The sequence below is a fragment of the Pyxicephalus adspersus genome, chromosome 7 (assembly GCF_032062135.1).
Source record: "Pyxicephalus adspersus chromosome 7, UCB_Pads_2.0, whole genome shotgun sequence".
In the NCBI taxonomy this organism is placed as follows: domain Eukaryota; kingdom Metazoa; phylum Chordata; class Amphibia; order Anura; family Pyxicephalidae; genus Pyxicephalus; species Pyxicephalus adspersus.
The window spans coordinates 73,512,034-73,538,777 of NC_092864.1; the positions used below are offsets into that span (position 1 = coordinate 73,512,034).

General features: G+C 38.0%; 1 protein-coding gene across 1 annotated transcript in view; it reads left to right on the plus strand.

Moving 5' to 3' along the window:
- The window catches only part of CLEC19A (C-type lectin domain containing 19A), a 34,125-nt gene extending 12,019 nt beyond the window's left edge, over positions 1 to 22,106 (plus strand). Inside the window, exons 2-5 of the mRNA XM_072418964.1 lie at positions 3,130 to 3,295; positions 4,920 to 5,013; positions 5,970 to 6,102; positions 19,374 to 22,106. Coding sequence (XP_072275065.1) covers positions 3,130 to 3,295; positions 4,920 to 5,013; positions 5,970 to 6,102; positions 19,374 to 19,453 — 473 coding nt within the window. The 3' untranslated portion in view covers positions 19,454 to 22,106. The remainder of the gene's footprint in view (positions 1 to 3,129; positions 3,296 to 4,919; positions 5,014 to 5,969; positions 6,103 to 19,373) is intronic.
- The last annotated feature ends 4,638 nt before the right edge of the window (positions 22,107 to 26,744 follow it).

A 26,744-nucleotide genomic window follows, 5' to 3' on the forward strand; every position in this document is an offset into this window, starting at 1 on the left:
TAAAGTTTGAAACACAAATTCATGTCAAAATAATAAATTAAATCGATTAAAAAAATTAAAAAATGTATAAAAATAAATATTATACTTATACTATTGTATTATACTGTAAAATAAACGTTCATGAAAGACAATGTATAAAAATAAATATTATACTTATTATACTGTAAAATAAACGTTCATGAAAGACAATGTATAAAAATAAATATTATACTTATACTATTGTATTATACTGTAAAATAAACGTTCATGAATGACAATGTACTGCTTTTACACATATAAATCCACTGTATTGCATTCAATACAGTTATTTTATATTCAGTGCAATACAAATAGGATTTGAATTTCCCGCCACGCCATGAACGGAACGTCTGCACGCACCAACGTCACCAGGAACTCGTCGGATGAGGAGGATGTTGGGTGGAGGAAGAAAGAAGATGAGGATCGCAACGGAGGACGCCGGCGGATCAGGTAAGGCTCAGTTTATCATTGTTTTGCATTGGTTTAGCTACCCCGAGTGTGACTCGGGGTTACCGCTCCTAGCAACTTTTTTTTTACCCCAAGTCACAGTCAGGGTTATCGCTCGGCAGGTTAATAAATCAGGTCTATTGGGTAAAGGTTAGGTTAATAACAGGTGAAAACATTTGTAGATAGACCCTTGTGTAATGCCCAATAAGCCACACTGCCTAATAAGCTATTTAGGTGGAGTTTGGGAGAGGTTTTGGAGGTTTTTCATATAATCTCATATTCACATATATGCTCATATTCACAGGCTGCGCATTAACTATGCATTGTACATGTTGATCCTGCCAAAATTAAATATCTCGTATTCTCCCTGAGACCTGATTAATAACCTATTGAAAATGTTTTGTTATATCTGTTTGATACATTAAAGTGGAACTAAAACAAAAATCACACTTATCTTTAATTTCGCAGATCGATATTGCACTGCGTTGGGTGAAATAGCCTGCTGTAAAGGGGAAAAAAAGAGTGCGCATGTGATCAGCGTCTCTTTCCCCTCAGTGTAGGAAAATGCCCCTTCTGCACATGCCCGAAGGAGCATCCAGAGCCCCCTGGGGTGCCTGATGTAGGTATCCCGGGAGGCTCTACGCTTCCATTCTATCTCTAAATATAAGGTTGCTTTAGTGCTTTCCCATTTTTAGTAAGTGAGAAAAAACAAAAATGGGGGAGTAGCTAGGAATGTGGGGGAAACATTAGGGGGGAAAGAGTTGTGGACACTGACGGGGGAAGGGGAGAGAGTGGCAGTATCCTTTGTATCATCCTATAAAGATCATGGTTGCTCATTGTGATCAGGAGGTGCTATAGGAGAAGCATTTCTCATTAACAGAGCACATTCATCGAGTATTTCTTTTGAAACCAATCAAATCAGGTTTGAATGAATTTCGGTCAGCGGTTGTTGTGTTTGGCTATTATGTCTTCCATTTCTATTATGTCATTCACCCAACCTATCCAATGGTGTATATTAGGAGGGGTAGATTGTTTCCAAAAAGCCGGTATACTGGCTTTTGCTGCTTTAAGTTAATTATGCAGTTGAGATTTTTTGTTTCAATCAGTTTTATTGAATTTTTATAAAATACAACATCATACAGTTACTAGTCAAGGTGACTATATAAACTGAAAAAAAACATAAATGTGCTATACAAAATACAAATCAAAGGAAAAAAGAATATTTTAAAGAAAAAAAAAAAAAAATGTCCATGTCATGTCATGTCTAGCCGAAGAATATATTATACCCGAGTCAATACAATCGGAGAGGACAATATTTATAACAGGACATTCATGTACTGTTGTCACAAATCCAGAAATGGGGGGGTAAAATGGGAGCAAACGACAAATACAAAGCCCTGGGGGGTTATAGGGGAAGGAATAGATGCATAAGGACAAGGTAGGGAAGGAAAAGGTGAATGAGGCAGTAATTGTAAGCGACACGATCCTGGAATAGTAGGAAATGAGTACATAGGCTACCATATCTCGCTGTATAAATGCCAAGGGGTGAATGTCACCTCATTACAGAAAAGTCTGGAATTGAGGAGATTCCTTAAACCAGTCCGAAGCTGACCACGTCAATTTGAATTTTTCATATTGATCTTTATCTTCAGATACTAACTATTCCATAGCAGTAGAGATTTTTTATATCTCATCCCAGACACGTGTAGAAGAGCTAATGCAGAACTGCCAGATGTCAACACCGGTTAATTGGTGTATCATTTCGGACACTTTCAACCAGAATGGTGACGGTGCTGGGCAGCTCCAATATGTGTGATGCATGGTGCCTTGTTCTTGATGACAAAACCAGCAATGTCCACCAGTCTGTGGGAATATCCTGACTAAAAGTGTTGGGGTCCTGTGCCATCTTATGAGGATTTTATAATTTGTTTCCTGGTATCTATTGCTGATTGAAGGTTTGTTACTGTAATGTAGAATTGTGAACAGCAGGCTTTTTCTTAACTGAAAAATTATTATAAAATTAAAAAATTAAAGAATGCAACCAATAAAATCCAATGTGTTATATTTAAACTTTATATTTAAACTGGGTGTAACAGCCATTAAAAAAGAATGTGGCTGATTTCCTCCCAATAAGGCTCGGTACACACGTGCAATAGTTCTAGATAATTGTCTCAGGGACGATATCGGATGGGAATCTTGCGTGTGTATAGCGCTCGTCCTTCATTGTACAAACAAGTGTCCTGGCGGATCCACAAAGGATGAATGACAACCATCGTAATGGAAGGGAAGAGAGCGCAGTAGGGTGCCGCTCCGTCGTTCTACCCCTTCCCTCTCTATAGAGCAAATGGCGCTATGTACAGAGCTCATTCATGCATCGTGCCGTCGTTAGTCGTTGGAAAGGATCGTGAAAGATCCTTTCCAATGACAATTATTGCACGTTTGAACATAGCCCTACTCGTGTAATTAGGAACTTTTTTAATACTTACTAGGAGTTACTGTTCCAACTTTATTACTGAATAGGCCTATTGCAAATTATTTACCAAGCCAAACTGTATAGAGTGTGTGGTGTACAAATCTGACATGTACATACTAATGAAATAAGGTTTTTTATTTAAATTTCTGCCGGAAGGAAAATAAACACTCTTTCATTCTCTTCTCTCTCAGCATTTACTGATGTGAGCCAGCCATTCGCCTGCCCTCTATTTTGGACAGAGTACAACGGGAACTGCTACAGGTTTTTCCCAATGAATAAAACATGGGCAGAAGCAGACTTTTACTGTGCTGAGTTTTCACTTGGCAGGACAACTGCCAAATTAGTTTCTATCCACAGGTATGGTATATCGACTTACAGGAGCCAAAGCATGAGCTTCTTTTATTGCCTTCTTCTTATAACCTATACTTTTCATTCCTGCCTTCTAAAATCAAATCACATCAAATTGAGTATGTAAGAAGCAACTTGTTCTTTCAATATATTTTTATTCAGAGAAAAACAAATTTTATGAAACAGAAGAGTGTAAAAGACAAAGTGTGGGTTTGGTAAAAACATTTTGAATACAACTGAGTACATATTGTTCTTATAACAAACACCAAGTAATTGTACCAGTTGGAGCGTTAAAGCGAACCCGTTTAAAAGAATAAAAAAAAAACAAAAGGAGACAATTGGCGATGGGGGGGGGGGTCTCCACATGAAGAAGGAGACTGAATTGAGGAGCAATGTTTTATCTATGGATCCCGGGTAAGTTCAAAAGCATGTGGGGTATCTTTGATAGTACATGTGTTCTATCGTTCATCATTCACCATTACCCAAATAATTTAACTGTTAGTGGAGCCATGGTATTTATGGTCATTTCCAAGCCTGAGCCAGCATCAATCTGCCCGCCAGAAACACATAGTTGCAAAATTTCCTTGCATACTTCGGCAATGGTATTTCAATTTAACTCAATAGGGCGCTTTCCAGACTAGGGGATAGAAGGGTTTGTAGCACCTGGGTGATAAGGTCAAACACCTTTCCCCAAAATTCTTGTGCCACCGAGCATGAGCACCAAATATGTCCCCTACCCCCCGTAACCCCTGAAGCAGAGGGTGGAAAAAATAGGAAAACACTTAGTTATCTTGGTAAGGATTATTTGCATAACTCACACATACTAACTGTTGCATTGCTAGTACTGAATGAACCAAAATTTCACATTTTTAACATTTCACCCAATTTGAGTAGGTCTTGCCAAGTAGGTATTAGCCAAAGATTGTGCATTTACCTGGCCTGGACTTGCATGGAATTTAAATTAAACTTATTTCAAAAAGTAAAAAATATAGTGAAGAAAGGTTGGGACCTCTGAGAGCTATGGAGCTATGGTTCTAATTCTGGAGAGGGCATGATAACCCCTACAAGGAGAAAACTTCTCTTTGTTCCTCTCAAAGAGCAGGAATCCCACTCTTAAGCATGCTGTCAGGGGACGGGCTTTTCTACATGGGCTGTAGCTGTTTTTTTTTAAAGAAACAAGCTGAAGGTTTTGTAAATGTTTTCTTTTGAAACACCTAAAATATATGTTTAATTTAGACTAGAAGGTTGATTCGGCTTTGTAATCAAAATGCTTTTAAAGGGTTTAAATAGTTGTGCAAATGATATAATGTATGTTAAGGACTGTTTTAACATACATTACTACAGTGATTTATTAATGGAGTATATTTTTAGTCCAGTAATTTAAATAGAGTGAACTTGTGTTCACTTTGAATACCTAGTCATATGCAAGGAAATTTAAGCTAAACATGACTTCATATGGCTAGGTAGTAAAACAGAACAACAGGTAATAAACCCTATTAAAGTTCTGTTAAAAATATTTTTGATTTGTTCTTAGTTACCACATATAGAAAAGATTTATGTTGGAACTAAATACATTTACTGGAGTATGAAACTTAATGCACTGCTTCCTAAGAGTTTCTTATTTTCTCCTCAGCTGGGATGAAAATATTTTTGTGTTTGATCTCGTGAACAGTCAAGTCCCTGGAATACCTACAGATATCTGGATAGGATTAAGTGACAGAAGACAGGTGAGCATTTTACCTTAATATCCCATTTATATATATATATAACCAATATCAAATGATTGATGCTCAGTGATGAAGAAATCTATTTTTAAAGCGGACCTAAACTCAACGTTTTTACTTTACATGGAAGGGTAGAATATTTTTCTAAATAAAGTAAAAATGTTGTTATTTTTTTTAAGCAACACCCTTTTTAAAAAAAAAAAAAAGGTGCAGCACGGCCTCGAAAAATATTCCTAATTGCTGTGCTGATCAAGACTTAATGGAAACACAGAGTCTCCCGATATACCTACGTCAGGCATCCCGGGAGGCTCTTGCAGCTCCTTCTGCACATGCCCGATTTCAGGCATGCACAGAAGGGGAATTTTTCCACCAAGGGGAAAGGGTTGCCAATCTCACGCATGTGCAGTAAGATCGGCTCCCTTTTTTTCCCTTTCACAGCAGCTACATCACCCGATCTCACACCTGCGAGATCGGGTGACGTAGCAAGTAGACGGTGGAAGAGAAGACAAAAGATGGCTTCCACCATGATGAAGAGGAATTCCCGTACGACAAAGGACCGGATCATGGGAAGGACCAGCGCCATCGAGAGATCTGCAGGATTTAAGGTAAGTGTAATTTTTTTTATTTTTAGTTTAGTTACGCTTTAAATTCCTTTACCTGGAATGGTCAAATGTTTGCCATCATCCGGGTTCACCCATGGGATTCTATCATCTCCAGTTTGATATATCAGGCCCATTTAGTCTGATTATCGGTTTTCAGTTCTTTTTAAGGAAAGCAGTTAATGTTAGCCTGGTAAACATGGAATATTCACCTACACTATTTAATACTGCCTGCCTAAACTATTAAGCTTCAAACTGCGTAAAAAAAAAAATGTTTACATTTTTATGTTTTGTGTTTTTTTTATATAAAATGCTATTCAACTGCTGAAACCTATTTTATATTTTTTTTCTTACTGTTAGGAAGGAGAGTTTCAGTGGACAGACGGAACAACATATGACTACAATTACTGGGATGGAAATCAGCCAGATGATGCCTCAAACAGTAGTCCAGAAGATGAGGACTGTGTACAGATTTGGTACAGATACTACAGCGGTAAGTGTTTTTGGCTATAGAATGAGTATGTTAGACACAACTTTTATTGTATCATACTCCCATCACATATTGGAATCATGAATAGGAGAAAGATTCTGCATAATAACGGACTGCAGAAATCACAAGGCATTATTTCCTCAATTTTGCATATTTAATTCTTATTCTGAAGTACAGATATTGACGCGATAATAAAGCTAAAATATGCATTTGAAATTGATATTTGTGATATATTATTTTATTTCATGTGATTCAGGAATGCCTGTACATTTACCACCTGGGATTACTTTTTCTACATAAAACATTTTCTTGTTTCGCTGGTCCCCGGCATGCCTTTGAATATTTTCCCAAGGTGTAAATATATCACACGTTTTGTTTCTAATAATGATGGGTAAAATATTGCACGTAACTACAAAAAAAGACTGCATTTTGGATTCTGCTTCTGTCAGTCCAGTTCTTCCTTTCTTCCTATGACCGTTAAGGCACAGTTCTTTTTATTACAACCTGGCCTAGCATTCCCTCAGCCTGTAATTGGACAATAACGGAGCAGCAGTACTCTGATTAGGTCATCCATGCTCTTCCCTCTTAGACTTAGAAAAAATGCACCATATAATGTAGTAGAGATTCTTCCAGTATTGTTCTGCAGCCCTACTAGTTCTAACTGGAACTAATATCAAGAACAATCCAGTGTTGTTTGCCAGCTGTTAAAATTGTTTTTTTTTAAGAAATCCATAACTAGATTGAATTGAATATTTTTGAGTTGGTAAACACCTGGAGTACAACTACATTGCACTTATAAAACACAAATAAATTCAAAAAGAGAGAAAAAAACCTAAAGGGTAAGGCCAAAGCATAGTAAAAAAAAAAACAACAACCAATCGCATTTCAGGTTATATCGGTCTGCTCATCAAGAGAAGGATTCTTATTGTATACTGATAGAGACTCTACATAATTCATTTTATTTACACTTTTATACATTTGTTGATTTGTCTTTATTTTGTTTAATGTGAAACAGATAATGTAGAATGTTGGTAAGTTTAAGTAACTCACAATACAAAGTTAGCTAATGGCACCATAATTGAGACCAGTATAGATTGAAATGTCCCAGTGATTATTTTATTATTTGGCATGTAAATGTAAAATTAAAATGTAATCTAATATTGGTACAGCGGTCATCCAATATGTGAATAATTTTTACAGCTTTAAAATATCTGCTGAGCCTTGAAGCGTAGGGGCACTCACAACTTTAGCACAACAGCATGCAATGCCAAGCTGCAATATCTAAAGCTAGCAAAGTACTTTCTTGTAATAAAAGAGGAATAGACTGCAGAGATGGAGACATAATCCTGCCCCTGTACAAAGCATTGGTCACACCACATCTGGAATATGTAGTCCAGTTTTGGGCCCCAGTTCACAAAAAGGACATTGTGGAATTGGAGAGAGTGCAGAGAAGGGCAACTAAACTAATACATGGAATGGACGAGCTCAGCTATGAGGAGAGATTAGCTGAACTGAATCTATTCTCCCCTGAGAAGAGACATATAAGGGAGGATATGATCACCCTGTATAAATATATAAATGGTCCATATAGAGAACTCTCTTCCCCATTATTCACTTTGAGATCATTACAAAGCACAAGGGGGCGCTCTTTGAAAAGAGGTTTAATCTCCGGATAAGGAAGGGATTCTTCACTGTAAGGTCTGTGAAAATGTGGAATCGGCTCCCTCAGGAAGTAGTTTCAGCAACTACTATAGATTGCTTTAAGAAAAAGCTGGATGATTTCTAGAAGCACAGAATATAACTGGGGATTAAGTATTTAAAGTAAAGATAACAATGACTGCTGATCCAGGGAACATCAATCCGATTGTCTCATGGAATCAGGAAGGAATTTTATCACCTGTTAGAGCAAGTTGTACCGGGTTTTTTTTTGCCTTCCTCTGGACCAACTATGTCTATAGGGTTTTATATCTGGGATATGTTTTTTTCCCTAGTGGTTGAACTTGATGGATTTATGTCTTTTTTCAACCTAACCTACTATGTAACTTTAGGCCCTTTAATTTACCTTTAGCTATATTCATCTGTGATTCTTGCAATGTGACCTGCAAAATCATGCTCCCTTCTTACACGGCAAAGATATCAAAGAGGAATAACAGATAAACAAGTGATATTTGAAAATTGCAGGTAGAGGGGAGGGAAGGGGACCCTTTAGGGGTAACTCCTATATAAGTACACTTTTACCCTTTAATTTTACATCTGTTTTGTACACTATAAAAATAAATCTGTTTTCCCCAAAGTTTGCCCTTTTGACTTCTGCATTGACTGTCATCTATGCTGCATGTGTTTTTAATCCAACTGACTTGTAGCATAATCAAAATGATTTGTAGCATTTGTTGCTTTATATAATTAATGTAGTTATGTAATCGTCTGAAAAAACTAAGCCTTGTGTTGAAGCATAGTTTCTACATCACTAGTACATAATATGCCAGAGGAATACCTGCCTGTTAATGTTTATTCAAAGTATCAGTTTAATGTATTTACTTGGGTCAGTGTATTATCAGTAATTTAAAGTAAAAGCAAAACCAAAAAATAAATAAAAAATAGCAAAACCATTTGTAATATTCACGTTCAGTTCAATTGAAATTAAAATTCACAAACACCAACAAGTAAAAGTGTATATATGCATGAAATATGAAAAAAGAAAATATTTCTAGGGGTTATCAGTAGTGGGATGTGCTCTGGGTCTATTGGGCATGATTTAATAAAGCTCTCTAGGACTGGAGAGGATACACTTTCATCAGTAAAGCTGGGTGATCCAGCAAACCTGTTTTTGCTATTTCCTAGCAAATATTTTGAATCCTGGACCAGATCCATTCCAGGTTTGCTGGATCACCCAGATTCACTGATGAAAGCCTTGGAGAGCTTTAATAAATCAGGTCCAATGAGTGGTGCACCAGTACAGGTACAGTTTGTCCTTACCTTTTTTCCCACAACGTAGTGTAAGTGACCATTGTAATTCGCACACAGCACTTCAGATGGGCAATTGCTCCACCTTAATAAAAGCATACTCTACAATACTTAACTGATTTCTGGTAACATCCTTGCAGTGATTTTTGAGGAGCAGAACACAGGAATGAACCCCTAAGGGCCTTTTTTACACCTATTAATATTATTATTATTACACAGTATTTATATAGCGCCAACATATTATGCAGCGCTGTACAAAGTCATGCCACTAGCTATCCCTCAAAGGAGATCACAATCTAATGTCCCTCCCATAGTCATATGTCATTACCACAGTATAAGGGAATTTTTTTTAGGGGGAAGCCAATTAACCTAACTGCATGTTTTTGGAATGTGGGAGGATACCAGAGTACCCGGAGGAAACCCATGCAAACACAGGGAGAACCTGCAAACTCCATGCAGATATTGTCCTGGCCGAGATTCAAAGCTAAGACCTAGCGCTGCAAAGGCCAGAGTGCTAACCACTGAGCAACCCTGCTGCCCGTTTCCATGAAAACACAATTTGCGTTTTTAATGTGTTGTATTAACATGTAGTGCTAAAAAATGTTTTTAGCGTGTTTACCATGCATTTTACATGCGTTTTCTTACTTTGCATTTTGTAACATTAATAATTCACTTGTTAAAATGCATATTGTATTTTCAGTACATTATCCAAAATTTGCTATTGACTATAATGTAATGCACATTTTTATAAAATCACACCAGATGCAGCAAGCAAGATATAATAAAAAAAGAATGCAATATACTGCCATATAACACTATGCGCTGATCTGGATTTATTCATAGAATATAATGATAACTATTTTATTGTGTTATAAACATGCTATGAGTGTGTGACATAAAAAACCCAAAGTTAGTAAAGGATCACAAGGAGAACACTGTCTGCTATGTATTAGACATAGGCCATATCTGTGGATCCTAAGGCGATATTCCCCAAGACAGTATAATAAATCTAGTTTCTTAGAAATATATTAAATTAATCAGATAATTAATTAATTAAGAGTAAAACCGTACAACCACTAAATCAGGACGGGTCATCTCCAGTTGATTGTTTCCTTCAAGATTCAGAACGCAGAAACTCAACATTAGCATTTTTGTCTGGAATTTAATGCAGTTTTTTTTAACCGTCCCCTTGGGCCAACACCAAACACAATGGACCTGATTTATTAAAGTTCTCCAATGCTGGAGAGGATACACTTTCATCAGTGAAGCTGGGTGATCCAGCATACCTGAAATTAATCTGGTCCAGAATTGAAAACATTTGCTAACAAAAAGCTAATGAATATTAGGAAATCCATTCCAGGTTTGCTGGATCACTCAGTTTCACTGATGAAAGTTTATTCACTCTAGCCTTAGAGAACTTTATTAAATTAGGGCCATTAAGTGCTTTCTCATATTGGTCCTGATTTGTTAAAACTCTCCAAGGCTGGAGAGGATACACTTTCAACAGTGATCTGATGATAAATGATTTTAAGAAATCCATTCCAGGATTGTTGGATCACCCAGCTTCACTGTGGAAAATGTATCCTCTCCAGCCTTGGAGAGCTTTAATAAATGAGGCCAGGTATGTCAATGCCATTACACCAGTGTCAGCATGAGCTGAACATTTACCCATCAGTTAGTGCCCACCTTGCATTTAATGTAAAACATTGAGCTTGATTTATTAAAGCTCTCCAAGACTGGAGAAGATAGACAATAGGTTAACCTGGGTTATTCAGCAAACCTGGAGAGGATCTGGTCCAGGATTTAAAATGTTTGCCAACTAAACGGAAATAATTATTAAGAAATCCATTCCAGGCTTTCTGTATCAGCCAGGTTCACCTATGGTAGTCTATCATCTTCTCCTGTCTTGGAGAGCTTTAATAAATCAGATCCATTGCCATGCCTGTGTGTATGAAGGTTATATTTATTAACAAAGTGCAAAGTTGTTCCAGGTTGATGATTCTGAAACTAGTGTTTCGGAGTACTTCTAGTTCAGCACGTTTTTATATTGTTTTGGAGAATCTGCATAGGCTTCTATGATGTTACCTAACTGGTGCGATCCAACTAACGTACATAAAAGTTGTCATCTGAACGGGACAAAATTTTATATATTGGCTAAAGGTCCAAAGTTCCCTATGGAACAATGGGGAAAATAAACAGAATTTAGAAGATGCTTGAGACTCCCCCACATTCATGGGAGTAAAGTGCAATGTATAAAGGGATAGACATCTTATATACTTTCATCATTATAAGTAATCATAGTCTAATTCCACTTTATTCTCTATTGCTCACACCAATTTTGTATAATTTAGTCAAAAAAATAGTCAGTGCATAATAAGACATCGGGCATATGTAGGAAACACATTTTTAAATGATTATTCAATGTTTATCATTTAGGAATCTTACGTTCTTGAAGTGTATTCATACTCAGCTGTGTTCCAGATGTTTTACTGTCTTTTTCACAGACATGTTAAATGATACCAGAATATCTGTACACATGTAGCCCTATGTAGTATATCTAATAATCATCTTGTGTCATCAATAACTGGATGCTACATGTTTCACCCTGTGTGCAAAAAATATTTCAATCCTCTGTTCACGTAGGATTGGTTGTTGCACACTGCCTGTGATCTAATGTATTCACCCTGGCAGTGCTCGGACAAGGTCCTTTATCACCCAAGGTGAAACTTTTGCCCTCTCTCATGAGAAGTAACCTAGTTAACCTCCCTAGAGGTAACCCCAAGTTGACTCGGGGTAGAAAAAAGTTGCTACAAGTGGTAACCCCCAAGTCATACTCGGGGTATGTAAACCTATAGGAAGGTTAGTAAATAGAGCCTCACCTGATCCGCCGGCGTCCCGCGCCATCCAGCGCCACGATCTCCGTCTTTCTGCTTCTGCACTCCATGAGTCACCGGGGAGTTCCCGGTGATGTTGGTACGTGTGTACGTTGCCGGCGGGGTGGGGCAGGAAATTCTAAATCCATTTGTATTGCATTCAAAAATACAAAATAACTGTATTGAATGCAATACATTGGATTTATATGTGTAAAAGCAGTACATTGTTTTCAAAAACATTTATTTTACAGTATTATTATTATTATTATTATTAAACAGGATTTATATAGCGCCAACAGTATATATAATAGTAAAAGTATAATGTGTATTTTTTTTTTTTTTTAAATATATAGATTTTTTAATTTATTCAATTTATTGTTTTTACATGATTTTGTGTTTCAAACTTGATTATACTAATGCTATTATATTATACTGTAAAATAAATTTTCATGAAAAACGTACATGAAAAAATGTACCGCTTTTAGTCATATAAAACTGGAAAGAAATGAATCGCTAGGGAGGTTAAGCAACATACATTTTAAGTTCGTAGCAAATTTATATGTATATCTTAAATTTAGATGTTTCTGAACTAGGATAGTAGCAACAAAAACAACAACAAAAAATAAACATATTAAAAACATTAAAAAAAATAAATTTTAGAAAGAGTCTGCCTCTTAACCAGTCTATTTTCACCAATCCCTCCATTTTGTTGACAACAAAGCCATTAATTTTAGTCAGTTCATTTACAGTTGGGTTTACACCAATATTAGGATAGAGGGTTGTTCCTTTTCTATATCAAAATAGTGGTAAATTGCCAACCCCTTAGTTTAGTCATTTATAAAAACGGGTATAGAAAGGAGAAGAACAGCGGGGTTTTTTTTTTCTGGCAAAAAAGTGTTTATTAAAATACTGTGAGAAGTAATTACATAGAAGGTATTCCTACATCTCTTCAATAGATAGATATAGGATTAGTAGTCCAGTTCCCGATTGTCTCAGGGTAGTCAGACCCGACTAAATACTAGGCTGGGAATTTTTAGTAGTAGTTAAACTGATTGGTTTTACCTTAGTGGGTATGGGGTCCCATTAGTTCCAGCACGTTTCACCTTATCAGCTTCCTCAGGGAGGGCCAAGACTCAATAGGTGAGCTATAGGTTTATTAATTTGGAAAGTTAAAAATAAAGTTTATTAATTTGGAAAGAAAGTGGTCCACTAAGGTAGTTTTATAAATACCGTATTTTCCGGCGTATAAGACGACTTTTTAACCCCGAAAAATATGTGCCAAAGTCGGGGGTAGTCTTATACGCCGGGTACCAATACTTACCTGCAGCTTGCTTCACGTCCAGCGTCCCCGCGAGTCCTCCTTCACGTCTGGTGTGCTGTGCAGCTTGCGCGAGTCCTCATGTGCAGCAACGCGAGCCTGCACAGGAGGATGTGAGCCTGGATTGGCTCTCCAGCGGAGAGCCTGGATTGGCTCTCCAGTGGAGAGCCTGGATTGGCTCTTCACTGGAACACACCCATTCATTAAAGGAACGCGCCCATTCATTACTTAGAACTAGTACTGTACTGTTCCTTCTGCCTCTCAGTTCTCGTACAATAGCGAGATCTGACAGGCAGAAGGAATAGTACAATACTGGGCGTATAACACGACCCCCAACTGATTGGTTAGAGTGGGGGGTCGTCTTATACGCCCAGTTGCCTTATACACCGGCAAATACGGTATATTCCAATGAGGTGATATTATGGATGTAGCCTGCATAGAGGATATGTAAAAATGAGAGTATATAATAGTAGTAAAACACCTTTGGAATAGGGAATTTGCCGAAAAAAACCCTGCTGTTCTTCTCCTTTCACCACAGTTGGGTTTATACAGTGTATATAAAAAAATTACACACTCCTTTTAAAATCTCAATGTGATGTAAAAAATTGAGAGCATAATAACATTTCAAAACTTTTTCCACCTTTACTATGACCATAGGGATGGAGTCCTTTCGTTGATGTCTGGACTATGGAGGTTGCAAGATGACAGCCTGACTAAAATTTGCAAAAAAATCCATTAAGGTCCCAAAAAGCTTGTGAAAAAAATTGTTAGGTTTAGCTTTTGGCCAAAAGGAACGTTAGGTGTAAAAACAACACACAAAAGGACACCATCCCCACAGTGAAACAGTGTGGTGGCAGTGTCGTGTTTTGGAGTTGCTTTTCTTCAGCTGGAAAACAAGCCCTTCTTAACAGTTCCAAAGCCATGGCAAGTGGGCCTATAGGGCTTTCTATAGAAGCAAAAGCAGGTCCTGTGTCTGTACTGGCCATTTTTAATAGCTACTCTAGTACTTGCTGTTGATTTTTCAAGATTAAATGTGTCCAATTGGCAAGTTGATGTTCATGTGATGGAAAGATTTATATGCAGATTTGTAAGTTCTGCTTCTAGTGGATCTCATGTTCTACTAGTGTATGTGTCACAATTACCTCTTCCTCGCTAAAGTTCAGGTGCCTCTCTCCTGTGCATGCTGGAAGTTCTGACCCTGGACGTGCCGGCTTTTCCATGTTTTATCGGTTTCGCTCAACCAGCTGGCCAATCAGGAAATAGCCTCTTACTTATCCCTGGCTATTTAGCTGGCTCAGACACAGCACTCAGCGATCATGTAACGTGTCTCCACTATTGCTGAACCCCCTAGCTGTGCTGAGCATTTCCTCTACACCTGTTGGTTAATTCAGTGCTTTCCCTGTCCAGCTCTTGTGTAACCCCCTGTTGCCCAGTGTCTCCTGTGTCCCCCGTGTATATTTCCTGGATCTCTGGTATTTGTCACCTGTCTTGTGACCTGACCTCTCTTGCTTGCTGCCTGTCTCGACTCTGAATTTTCTGGACAATTCTTCTGCCTAGTGATTTTGTACCATGTTTCACCCTGCCCATCCTGAACTGCAGCCTGGCAGTAACCAGCAGTGCAACATTCTCACCACTAGAGGCTCCGTAGAGGACTGTGCACCTTGGCCCTTCTCAGGGCTCATACCACTTCTCTGCAAGCTGTAGCGCCCCCTAGTGACCATGTTTCCTTAAGCGTGACAGTATGTCACAATGTGAAGTCAACACCCTTGCTAAATGGCAAAAAAAAAAATAAGCCACTGGCTTGGATAAGTTTAAAAGTAAAGCACAATGACACAGATGGCTGTCTTAGGCTATGTTTGATGGCTGAAGCATTCTAAGTCTAAACAGAAACAATACAATATATAAGTTACCAATAGCTTGGTTTCAAATAGGCGTATTCTAATTGTAACATTACCCACAAAAAGCATTTGAGATTATTTTAGCTTTATTCCATTTTCTTCACTTTCTGTAAAGAAATAACACAAATTTGATCAATTTTTGATTTGGAATAGAATTTGTAGTGTCCCCAATGCATTTGCGTGTATTGAAATAAAAACTATTATAAATATATTGAGCTTTAATCATTTTTTAAACACACTGCTATTATTCTGAACACAATTGTAATTATACATCAGAAGTTGAAGGGATATAATGTTTTACCTTAACTCTTAATACCTTTTGTATTTTGTGAAAGCACTGCTTGAGCATGCCAATTATATAGGTTCATAGGCAGGTTTGATATTTTGATATTTTGTATTTGCAATTTATTTCAAATAATGAATGCTATTCCAAAAGAGTTTTTATTATGACTCTCGGTAATGCAATAACTGCACACCTTTCTTGGGGTTGTAGCTCATTTTGAAAAAAAGGCAATAAATAATTTTGTTTTAGAGTATGCACCTTTATACAACCGCATCTCCCTTCCCCCAGGAGAAATAACATCTGCATTAGTTTACTGTTACCAGGACCTAATGCAGTAAATGTCCTTATCATACTCATACCAGGTCTGGCTGTCTGCACAGCTCCCAGAAATCCCCCTTAGTGAGTCTGATAAGCAATGTAGTAACCCATTCATTGCCAATGCAAGCTGCCAGAAGTGGATGCTAATCTGCTGTGTGTTTTTCCCTCTGCTGTCACATCCTCCCGCTTTGCATGTCACAAGGTTGTATTCTATCACATTCCAACCTTCAGATTTGTAAACTTGTTACTATAGAAGGTGACATTATGCTTCTGTGCCAATGCAATCTGCAGCTGAGGGCGGATGCCTGACACAGATCTCTATTAGCATATTCCATCTAAAGGTTATTCATTTGCATACCTATCATCAGGCCAAAAGAATTCTCCGTCATATTTAATTTTTTTTTAGAGCATTTCACTCATTTAACTTTCTGTCACTAAAGCAATTAAGACAGTAACATTAATTTGTCATAACAAAGCTTATGATGATCTTGTATCGATTACACAGCAGCTGTTTATAGATTGTCAGAAATGTGTCACTTCATTGCAAAATCAGTTCGTATTTTTATGTAAAAATTAATTATTCATATGAAAGGAAGCAGGGAGATATATTCAACATGGGAGAAAAAGATAAAAATGGGTGGGGGGATATATTTCTCTGTTTTTCAGTATGCAGATTTGTTTATAGGTTTAGGAGACTTTCTTTTTCTGTCCTAATTTATTTTCACTTGTTATCCTGCCAGTAACTTATTTTATGTACTAGACCAGGGGTCAGCAAACTTTTTTGGCTACTGGGCCATTTTAGGAGGTCAAGAAGGCAGACTAGGCCGGACTCTCTCTCGAGTCCTGCGCTGATGGCTCCGCTCCCCCACCAGGAACGCCCCTCTCCTCCACAATGCATACGGAGGAGAAGGAACGCCCCTGAAAGGAAATCCCTCTTCTCCGCATGGCATGCGGAGGAGAGGAAATGTCCCCTTACCCCCGCATGTGACCCTGGAGCCACGGGTTGCCAACCCCCTGCTGGCTGGGATTAGGCCGAATTGACCAGGGGGTCATTAGGCTGGACCGGACTACTGGCTAAGCCGTATCTGGCCTAAAGGCTGGAGTTAGCCTACCCCTGTACTACACCTTCAGTTACATAATTCACCAATGTCAAATGTTAAATTATGGCAACAATTAGAGTTTAAATATTCTTGTTGTACATGACTTTGAAAGTCAACCCAAACAATCTATGCACAAAAAATATGCTTTAAATATTTTTTTTTTTTTTTTATCACTTGAACTGCAATCAAGCTCCTGCCAAATACTAGCTACCATAAAGAAAGCACAAATGCATAATTATTAAAAGAGGAACTAAACTGAAAAGTGCCTAAAACAAATAAAATACACTTACCTTCAATTCCACAGGGCAGTCTGATCCATGTCTTTCATCGGGTCACACGTCGTCTTGGCTTCCGTCTCCGAGCTGGCACTCCGGGCGGCACCATCTTCGCCTCTTTTTCTTGGTTCTTCTTCCTACGTCACCTGACACAAGCGCGAGATCGGGTAGCGAAGGTTGGAAAAAAACTTGCCGATCTCACTGAGCATGCATGAGATCAGCAAAGTTTTCTTTTTTCACGAAAAGGCTCCTTCTGCGCATGGCCTAGATGCTCAGGTATGCGCAGAAGGAGCACCCAGGAGCCTCCTGGGATGCGTAATGAAGGTATCCCAGGAGGCTTTGCACCCCCATTCATTCTTGATCGCCTAGGCGATCGAGAATTAGGGGGCGGTGCTGCTTAAAAAAAAAGGGGGTTAAGAATTACAAAAAAAACTAAACAGATTTTTTAATTTATTTAAGTGGGTTGTCTTCCCTTTTATGCAAAGTGAAATTTCTGACTTTAGGTACGCATTAAGCTCCTTTCTAATTGTTGCCATCAGTGTGTCTGGTCCTGAATAAAGGTTAAAACTAATCTCAGAGCTCCTCCTATTCTGTGATAAATAAAGAACTATTGAAAAGACCATTGGTGTAATTGTAAAAATCAAAATTATAATTAGGCTTGTATATGTGAAAATGCCTAATAGACTAGGACAGTGTTTCTCAACCAGGGTTCCATGGAATCCAGCAATTTCTTCAGAGGTTCATTTACCACTGACACCAATGATCTTTTTTGACTATCAGTAAGAATGACGTTCTTTCCCCTGGCCGGAAATCCAGCGATCCTGTGGATCAACACATTAATATACTGTGAGCTACTAATTATGTTCAGGGTCCCCTGATGACCTAAAAGTTATTTCATGGCTTCCCCCATGTTAAAAAGGAAAGAAGAACTGGTCCGGGATATGGTTGGCATTTTTTAATGGTAAATTAGTTTTAATACTTTTTTTAACTTTTAATACTATTTAAAACATTTTAATGTACAGTAATTTTAAAATATAATTAGTATTAGAAAATAGAATATTTTATCATAGATATTTAGATAAGTACAATGGAACTATATTTGTGGCCCAAGAGGATGCCTGGTAAAATTTATTGTAATGTGTAGGAATAAGCAAGCAAATTTTTTAAATTCGGTCTTGCGGCGAATTGGGCCGTTCTCGCTTACCAAACATGTAGGCGAGAATGGTCTTTGTAAATTGCGCTGGTGAGACCAAATTTTTGTGACCTGCAAGACCTGTGCAGCTGTCATCTCCGCTCCCTTGATTGCTCTTGCAGCCCTTTACTAGTTATATGTGTTCTTGGATAGAGTTTCTCTATCCAAAAACACAGGAGCCCAGTGTTCCTGAATAAAAAAACTCTATCCAGGAACACATACTACAGGGCAGCAACAGCAATCAGGGGAGCCGAGCAGCTCCTCTCCTCTGATTGCTGTTGCAGCCCTCCAGGAACACAGTGTGAGTCTCGCTGGCTGTTCATGAATGAATGCAGCGTGGGAAATATCCTCTGATTTTTCCCACCACCGCGTTCGATCATAAACGCAAGCCACATGAGGAGGAGTATCGCTGCTGCATTTATGAATAGAGCCGTGAGATACCTCCTCTATGTGAGAGATCGCCGGGCACTACAGATTAGAATGAGGGCTTGCGTTTATGAATGAATGCGGCCGTGGGAAAAACCAGAGGATTGTTCCCACGCTTCATTCATTCATAAGCAGCCAGCGAGACTCACAGGCCCTCTAGGCTCTGTAAGGTACAGTTAGTGACATGACTATAGACCTTGTAAAGTGCTGCCTAATATGTCGATGTTATATAAATACAAGCAAATAATACCAATATTATAACTGGTCACTAAGAGTTTGTAAATTAGTTTTCTCTCCCCGTGTAGATAAAGGTGAAACCAACTGTAAGCAAAATCATTCATTTTCTTGTATTATATAACAGAGGTCAGACATTTTGGACTAGCATAATATACAAATATAATATATAATATACAAATAAACATTTTATTCAGTGCTTTACTTCTCACAATGTAATTCCCAGCTGTAATTAGTGGAGTTTGTAAATTGGGAGCCTTATCTGCCAGAATGAAACATTGCTTTCATCCAAGAGAACATACGGTACTTATGTCTTTTTGAGTTTTTTTTTTTGTTGCATTAGTACATATAAACATTTTTTAAGTTTTACCATTATCTGTTTTATATCACCAGCTCTGCGTTCTTGGAATGACAACAGCTGCAGTCGTGAGTTTCCTTTTGTCTGCAAGATCCCATCTATGACACACATGTGACCTCTCAACTTCAGAACTTTGTGCAAATGTTTACTCTACAAAATTGTATATGATATAACCTTCTCTATCTGACTGAAAGACATCTTGCTACTTAGTATAGCCTTGGTCACTTTATGGAAAGGCTTGCTAAAAAAGGAATTTCCAAGACTATGTATTACTAAGAATATGTGATGAGGATTCACCCATAAAGCAAAGAAATATTGATGTTTATGTAACAATGTGATTAATGGCTGTAATCAAGCACTTGGATTAGGGTAGGTTGGTGTAGAATGGGTAGAAAAGAGGTGTGGTCCCATTTATCCAGATTTACAAGTAAATCTCAAACCTTAACTGGATGACATTTAGTTTGCTTAAAATAAACCCAGACAATGGACATATTTATATAATTTTAACAAACGGTAAAATAATTTTTGCCACCACTCCTGACCTTTTTAGCTGCTCTTAACCTCCCTAGTGGTTTATTTCTGTCTGGATTTATGTCTAAAAGTGGGTACATTGTTTTTCATGAAAATTTATTTTACAGTATAATATATTAGTATGAGTTTAATAATGTTTGAAACACAAAATCATGTCAAAATAATACATTAAAAAAAAAAATCTTTTTTTTAATAAATATTATACTATTATATTATATTGTAATATAAAAGTTTAAAAAATGAAAACAATGTACTGCTTTTACACATATAAATCCAATGTATTGCATTCAATACAGTTATTTTGTGTTAAATGCAATACAAATAGATTTAGAATTTCTGGCCCTGCCCCGCCGGCAACGTACACACGCATCGATGTCACCGGGAACTCCTCGGTGACTCATTCTGTGCAGAAGACGCGGGAGGAAGAAGAAAGAAGATGGGGATCGCAGCGATGGACTGTATTTACTTACCTTCCCATAGGTTTACCTACCCCGAGTGTGACTCAGGGTTACCGCTTACAGCAACTTTTTTCTACCCTGAGTTGCACTCGGGGTTACCGCTAGGGAGGTTAATATACAGGTATCCTCAAAGACTCCTAATATTAACTAGAAAAATTCTTTATTTTAGTTTAAATTTTCTAATAAGTTGTAGTGTATAGATCAAGTGTTCCCAAGATTTTTCCTTGTTTCTTGTTCTGAATTTTGAATTTTTTCAGTGACAACCATCAACACTACAATTAGAGTGGTTAATCTTCTCAGTGGCTTAGACACAACAATAAAAACTTTACCAACTTTTTCCCACTATATTCAGAACTAGGGCAGTGGTGGGAGCAGGCAGTTCCATATGACTTGGCCGCCAGCAGTAAGTCCCTAAAACTTACATTTGCATATTATTTAGTGGGCAGTACTGAAACACTCACTGCCACTCACATTCATTCTCAATGAGCTGCTGTAGGTAAGATGCAGCGTTCCACCCATGAAAAAGGTTTGGAGTCATAAGGAAGAGGAAAGTTCACTCATCCCTTACTGCCAGTCTGAACATAGCCTAATAGATGTTCTGCACAGAGCACATTTAAAACATCTGTTGGTAGATCACATGAAAAATCTGTCAGGTTCCCAAGATATGTTCTTATATTAAAAAAAGATCAGATCTCACTGCCTGTGTTGTGATTTCTAAAAATGAATTACTCCACAATGCTTTTACATACACAGGGAAATGGGGTTTGTTTAAAATGTCTTTACCTATTGTTCAGAATATATAAATACCTGTGCATGACTTGGGCACAAGTTCATTTTAGGCACACTGCTTTATTGTGTTTTATAAACAATTACCATTTGATCTGTTTCTGTAAAGTAATATTTTCATATTGGTGCTGCTGCTTCTCTCCACCTCTTTCAGGTGTTTACTGTATTCAATCACTTGTTTCAGTGTTGACTTTATATCTTTATTCTGGATCAATATCCTGATATTTCCCGGTAATGTCAACAAACATTATGTTAATGAAAGCTGTAAATTATATAAAAAAATAAAATAAAAACAACTTTTAAACTTGCATATCAAAGCTTATATGAGATTTTAGTGATTGGTTTTAGATCTGTTAATCTGTCAAGTTTTAAAGGTAAAAGTATTCATTTAAACCCGCTAAACTCAGTTTTGAATCCAACACAACTGAATACTGGTAACATTTGCAGTATGCTGCTACTCCAACCTGTGCTTTGCTGTATACATACATATACATTTTTGTTTAGGTGTATTAGATTGTTAGACCTGTAATGAACAAAATAAAAACAATGTACTTTTTATAGACTATGAGGGAATGTGGGATAGTTTACAACAGTTCTGTATTTTTATATATTCATTTATACTGTACTTTGTTAATGAAGAGGTTGAGCAACACTAAACCTAAAAAATGCATTTTCTGAATATTGCGGATTACCCATATGTATCAATCTGCGGGCTGAATATATAAATGTTTGCTAAATTTCCCAATGACATAGGCTAGAAATAATTAGTCACAATCATTGCACGTCCAAGTCATAAACATATCACATGCTGTTTAAGTCTATCCCCCTTTTATCATCCAACACTATAGACAGTTTCCTAGAAAATGGTAAATGTTGCCAAGAATATGTTTAATCAGCACTTCCAAAAATGACAAATATTCCCAATCCTTTTTGTTCATGTTTTTTTCCAGCCCTGCTGTAACTTCTCAGATTAAATAAACAATTTACTCATAAGTGTGATCGTTTATCTTTTATTCACAATGGTATCATCTGCAAAATGCGTCCTAATATCTGACAAGTTTTTAAATGAGGAGTAGTGTGTATAAACATATACTTCAAAATTTGGCACAGGGATGTATGTTTCAGGTTAACACAAAAACTAAACTTTTGCAACTGATATCTTTGAAGTCAAACAAAAAAAAATGAATAAAGTGGGAACATTTTAAAAGGAGATGCAGATTGTAGCATTTTAAACAATGTTATCTCAGGCTTTTTTTAAAATGCAGATGATTTATTTAGGTAATTCAGATTACCAGGCGAAAGACATGCATTGGGCAAACATTTTCATAAATTCTAAATTGATGAAAAATGATTGCCAAACTAATGTTTGTGTGGCCAATGGCCAGTTTAGTAAAACTAAAGCCAAAATAAAAATATAAAAAAGGTTTGTCAGTCGTTTTGGAGGGGGATTTTGAGTATAATTTTTTGACTGCTGGCTGTCCCAGGATATGCATACATCTGAGTCAAAAGACAGCAAAACCATTGAAAAGGTGGGTATGCAGCAATAATAAACCACCAAACCATAAATAATAAAACATAATCTACTTTTTTATTATGTACAAATTGCTTACGGTACATTGATTCACTTTTAATGGTGCTTGATCTTCAGTACAACAACAGTCAGGGCAACAAATTGAATGCACATAGCCAGACACCAGATATCCAGGCCACTATCCCCCACAGCCGGGCAAGAGCATCAATCCCACTCGGAGGTCTGTAGAACATGATTTATCTGTATAAATCATGGAGGTGCTCGATCTGATGGGTAATGGTATGTAAAAGTCCCATAGCAAATATTATTTTTTGCATGCTGGTTGCTGTAGGTGTTGTCACACTTTCTGAATCATCCTTCTGAATGTTACCAGGTCCAGAGACTACTGGAAGAAGAATAAAAGCAATCAAAGTAATTTACCTATGCAATGATGCCCCCAAATGTACTACCACATTGTTTTGCTGAAGGTCAACGAAAGAGATTTTAACAACCTACTGGGGCTTACTGTAACATGAAAATATGGTAATATTGGGTGGTAACAGTTAACAAAATTAGAGCTAATTCTAAGGTAGTATATACTCAAATATAAACCAATCTAAATATAAAATAAGATGCTTATTTGCAACTGAAAATACAGGAAAACTGTTTTATTTCTAGTCTAAACCTAGGCCACAAGATGAAGATGTGACTTCTAACATTTCAAAAAATAGGTACTAGAATTGCCAATGTCAATAAATAAATTCATTGGGTGTCATTAAAAGGGGGGAAAAATCACATGGGCCCAGTATGTTTATCTTGTTTCCTCTTTTTACTTTGATGGGTTATAATGAGTCATTGCTCTGAAATTATATTTTTGTGAATTGTTGTTGCCCACCAGTATATGGGACTGTGCCCTCATGTAAACTGTGTAACAAACCCATGTTTTATGTCTCTGACACAAAGCAATAAATGAATCAGAGTATCTGATCTGTGAACAATCTGTAAATTGTAATATATGCATGATATGAGTCTCTGTATTCCCTTTTTTTGCAAAGTCTCCTGTTTTGGCACCATGTAATGTGTTTTTGTGCTTGGCATCCAGAGACAGAACATGCAGATGTGCTTCTTACATTAAAACCTCATTGCTGAACATCTAAGTAAGTAATAGCTTTAGCCAAACTTCCCAACTGTGAATTTCAAATGTAAAAATATACGCAGTAGTCTATTGGATTTTATCGCAGTGTTACATCTTCCTCTATTAAAAATAACAATGAGAACAAATGCGTAAGGCTATGTACACGCGTGCAATAATTGTCATTAGAAAGGATTTTTCACGATCCTTTCCAACCACTATTGACTGAACGATGCATGAACGAGTGATGTACATACAGCACCGTTCTGTTTTATGGAAAGGGGAGGAGGAGAACAACGGAGCAGCACCCTGCTGTGCTCTCTCCCCTTCACTTCCATTAGCATCGTTCGTCGCCCATTGTCCGTGGACCCGTATAAGGCAAACTCAGTATTACATAGTAAAAGTAGGGCAGCCTCTAAATAATGTAAAGCTGAACTCTGACCATACCTTCAGTTTTGCACAGGTTTACCCTACCCTTCAGACTTCATTGGTATTTTTGGTATTTGCAAAACTTTTTCCTACTTGGCCAATCACAGAATGTCTTATCTTCTATAAATTGCCAGTGATTGGCCAAGGAGAGAAGGGACATGCAAAGAAAAGGGTACTACAGAATATGAGATCCATAGGTCTCACCGTCAAAATTCCAGAAATACAGACCAGCTGTACTGTGCATCATCAATAGCTTGTGTGTATTTAGACAAAACCACAGTTTTAGCAAACATACCAACTACTACAAATTAATATACTGTGACACCAATGCAGGATTGGTGGTGAAAGGGAGGTGTATTTTTTTCCAAGATTCCTCTCCTGTGTGAAGTAGCAGGTGGAGGACTCTCACCTGTGAGATAATTAATGAAGAAGCACTGAGGGTGGGGATATAACATAGAGCCAGGAGCTCAGTCAGGAGCTTAACTTGGAGAGACACAGACAGGGGTCTGTGCGGGCTCAGCTTAACTTGGAGAGACACAGACAGGGGTCTGTGCGGGCTCAGCTTAACTTGGAGAGACACAGACAGGTGTCTGTGCGGGCTCAGCTTGGCTTGGAGAGACACAGACAGGGGTTTGTGTCAGTGCAGCTTAACTTGGAGAGACACAGACAGGGGTCTGTGCGGGCTCAGCTTGGCTTGGAGAGACACAGACAGGGGCCTGTGCGAGTTTAGCTCTATTGGAGACACAGCCAGGTGGACTGTGTTAGAGAGCCCTGATGGAGACACAGACAGTCTGTGAGAGAGCTCGGCTAAGAGACTCAGAAAGTCAGTCTGGGTGAGTGAGCTCAAAAGTGAGTGGAAGGTTGCTGAAAGCTTGGTTTTGAGCTGACAGGGAGAAGCCCTCCAGCTGATAGACAGGGATGTCTGATGTATAGTAAGTGCCAGACAGGCAAGGTTTTCTTTTGTTGTTTTGGTATTTTATCTGCAACCTTCAAATAAACCTGACTACAAGTCAGCTTAACACCTTAACCTCAGTGTGTGATCTTAATTGGATAAATCAGACAAGTGTCCTTTGACCCCAGCAAAGGCGATCCTGAACTTAACCCCTCACATTACGTTTACTTATCATAATCCAGGTTTATAGCCATTTAATAACCCATATGATACCTTACCTTGCCTTATATACACCTATACTACCATACTGTCATTATGATAATTCATTCAAAACATTGGTTGTACTGAATGTGATTATTTCTTATCTAGGGATATAGAGACGTTACTAGTGTTGGTAAAATATCTCACTATTTGATTCGACAGCTATTCGATCGAATAGGAAAAAATTGTTTGGGTGACCGGATGTCGAATTTGAACACCATTAAAGTCAATGTGGGAGAATTCGGGTTATTTTTAGGGACTGTGAAGAACTGCAAGACCAACCAGGGGAGCAGAGCTGACAGCTCCGCTCCCCTGATTGCTCTTGCAGCCCTTTCCTAGTTGTATGTGTTCATGGATAGAGTTTCTCTATCCAAGAACACAAGGAGTCCTGTGTTCCTGGATAGAGAAACTCTATCCAGGAATAGGGATAGTGCTCCCGCATTCATTGATAGTGGCCGCATTCATTGAGAAAATCCCCGGCACTAGAGGTTCAATAACCTGTAGTGCACCAGGAATCGCACACTGTTTTCAATAAATGCGGCCACGGCCGCATTATTTGAGAAGATCCCCGGCACTAGAGGTTAAATGGGGACAAGTCCCGCCATTCATTCACCTCTAGTGCTCTGTGATTGGCTGGGGAAATGGGGAAAGGAAAATCCTGATGACGCTTGAGCTGTCATCAGGGTTTACCTTTCCTCAGTCAATCACAGAGCACTAGAGGTGATGAATGGGAAGACTTGTCCCTATTTATCCTCTAGTGCCGGGGATCTTCTCAAATAATGCGGCCGTGGCCGTATTCATTGAGAACAGTGTGCGATTCCTGGTGCACTACAGGTTTTTGAACCTCTAGTGCCGGGGATCTTCTCAATGAATGCGGCCACTATCAATGAATCCCACAATGACAGGATGATTCCCATGGCTGTGCCGCCGTGGGAATCATACTGTCATTTTACCACACGAATTTGCGCCGCCGAATCCTGTGTTTTTCGGGATGAGTCTATACGAATTTGGAAAGCCATATTCGGGTCAAATATAAGGACAACCCAAATTCGAACACCAACACTAGACATTGCTGATGATCTAGGGTTTTTGACTACTATTACTATATTTGTGTTCTGTTTGTAATTATCCAAGTGCCACAATTACCAAATACATTTTGTTTTTATTGTATGACATAACTGTGCCAACAAGTTTGTGGGTAAAATAGTTTTGTAAACTATATACATGTCATTTACAGGTTTGAAGATACCATGGGCCTGATTTATTAAAGCTCTCCAAGGCTAGAGAGGATACACCTTCATCAGTGAACCTAGGTGATCCAGCAAAACCTGGAACAGATTTCTTCAAAGTCATTTGCTATTTGCTAGCAAATGCTTTAAATCCTGGACCAGATCCATTCCAGCTTCA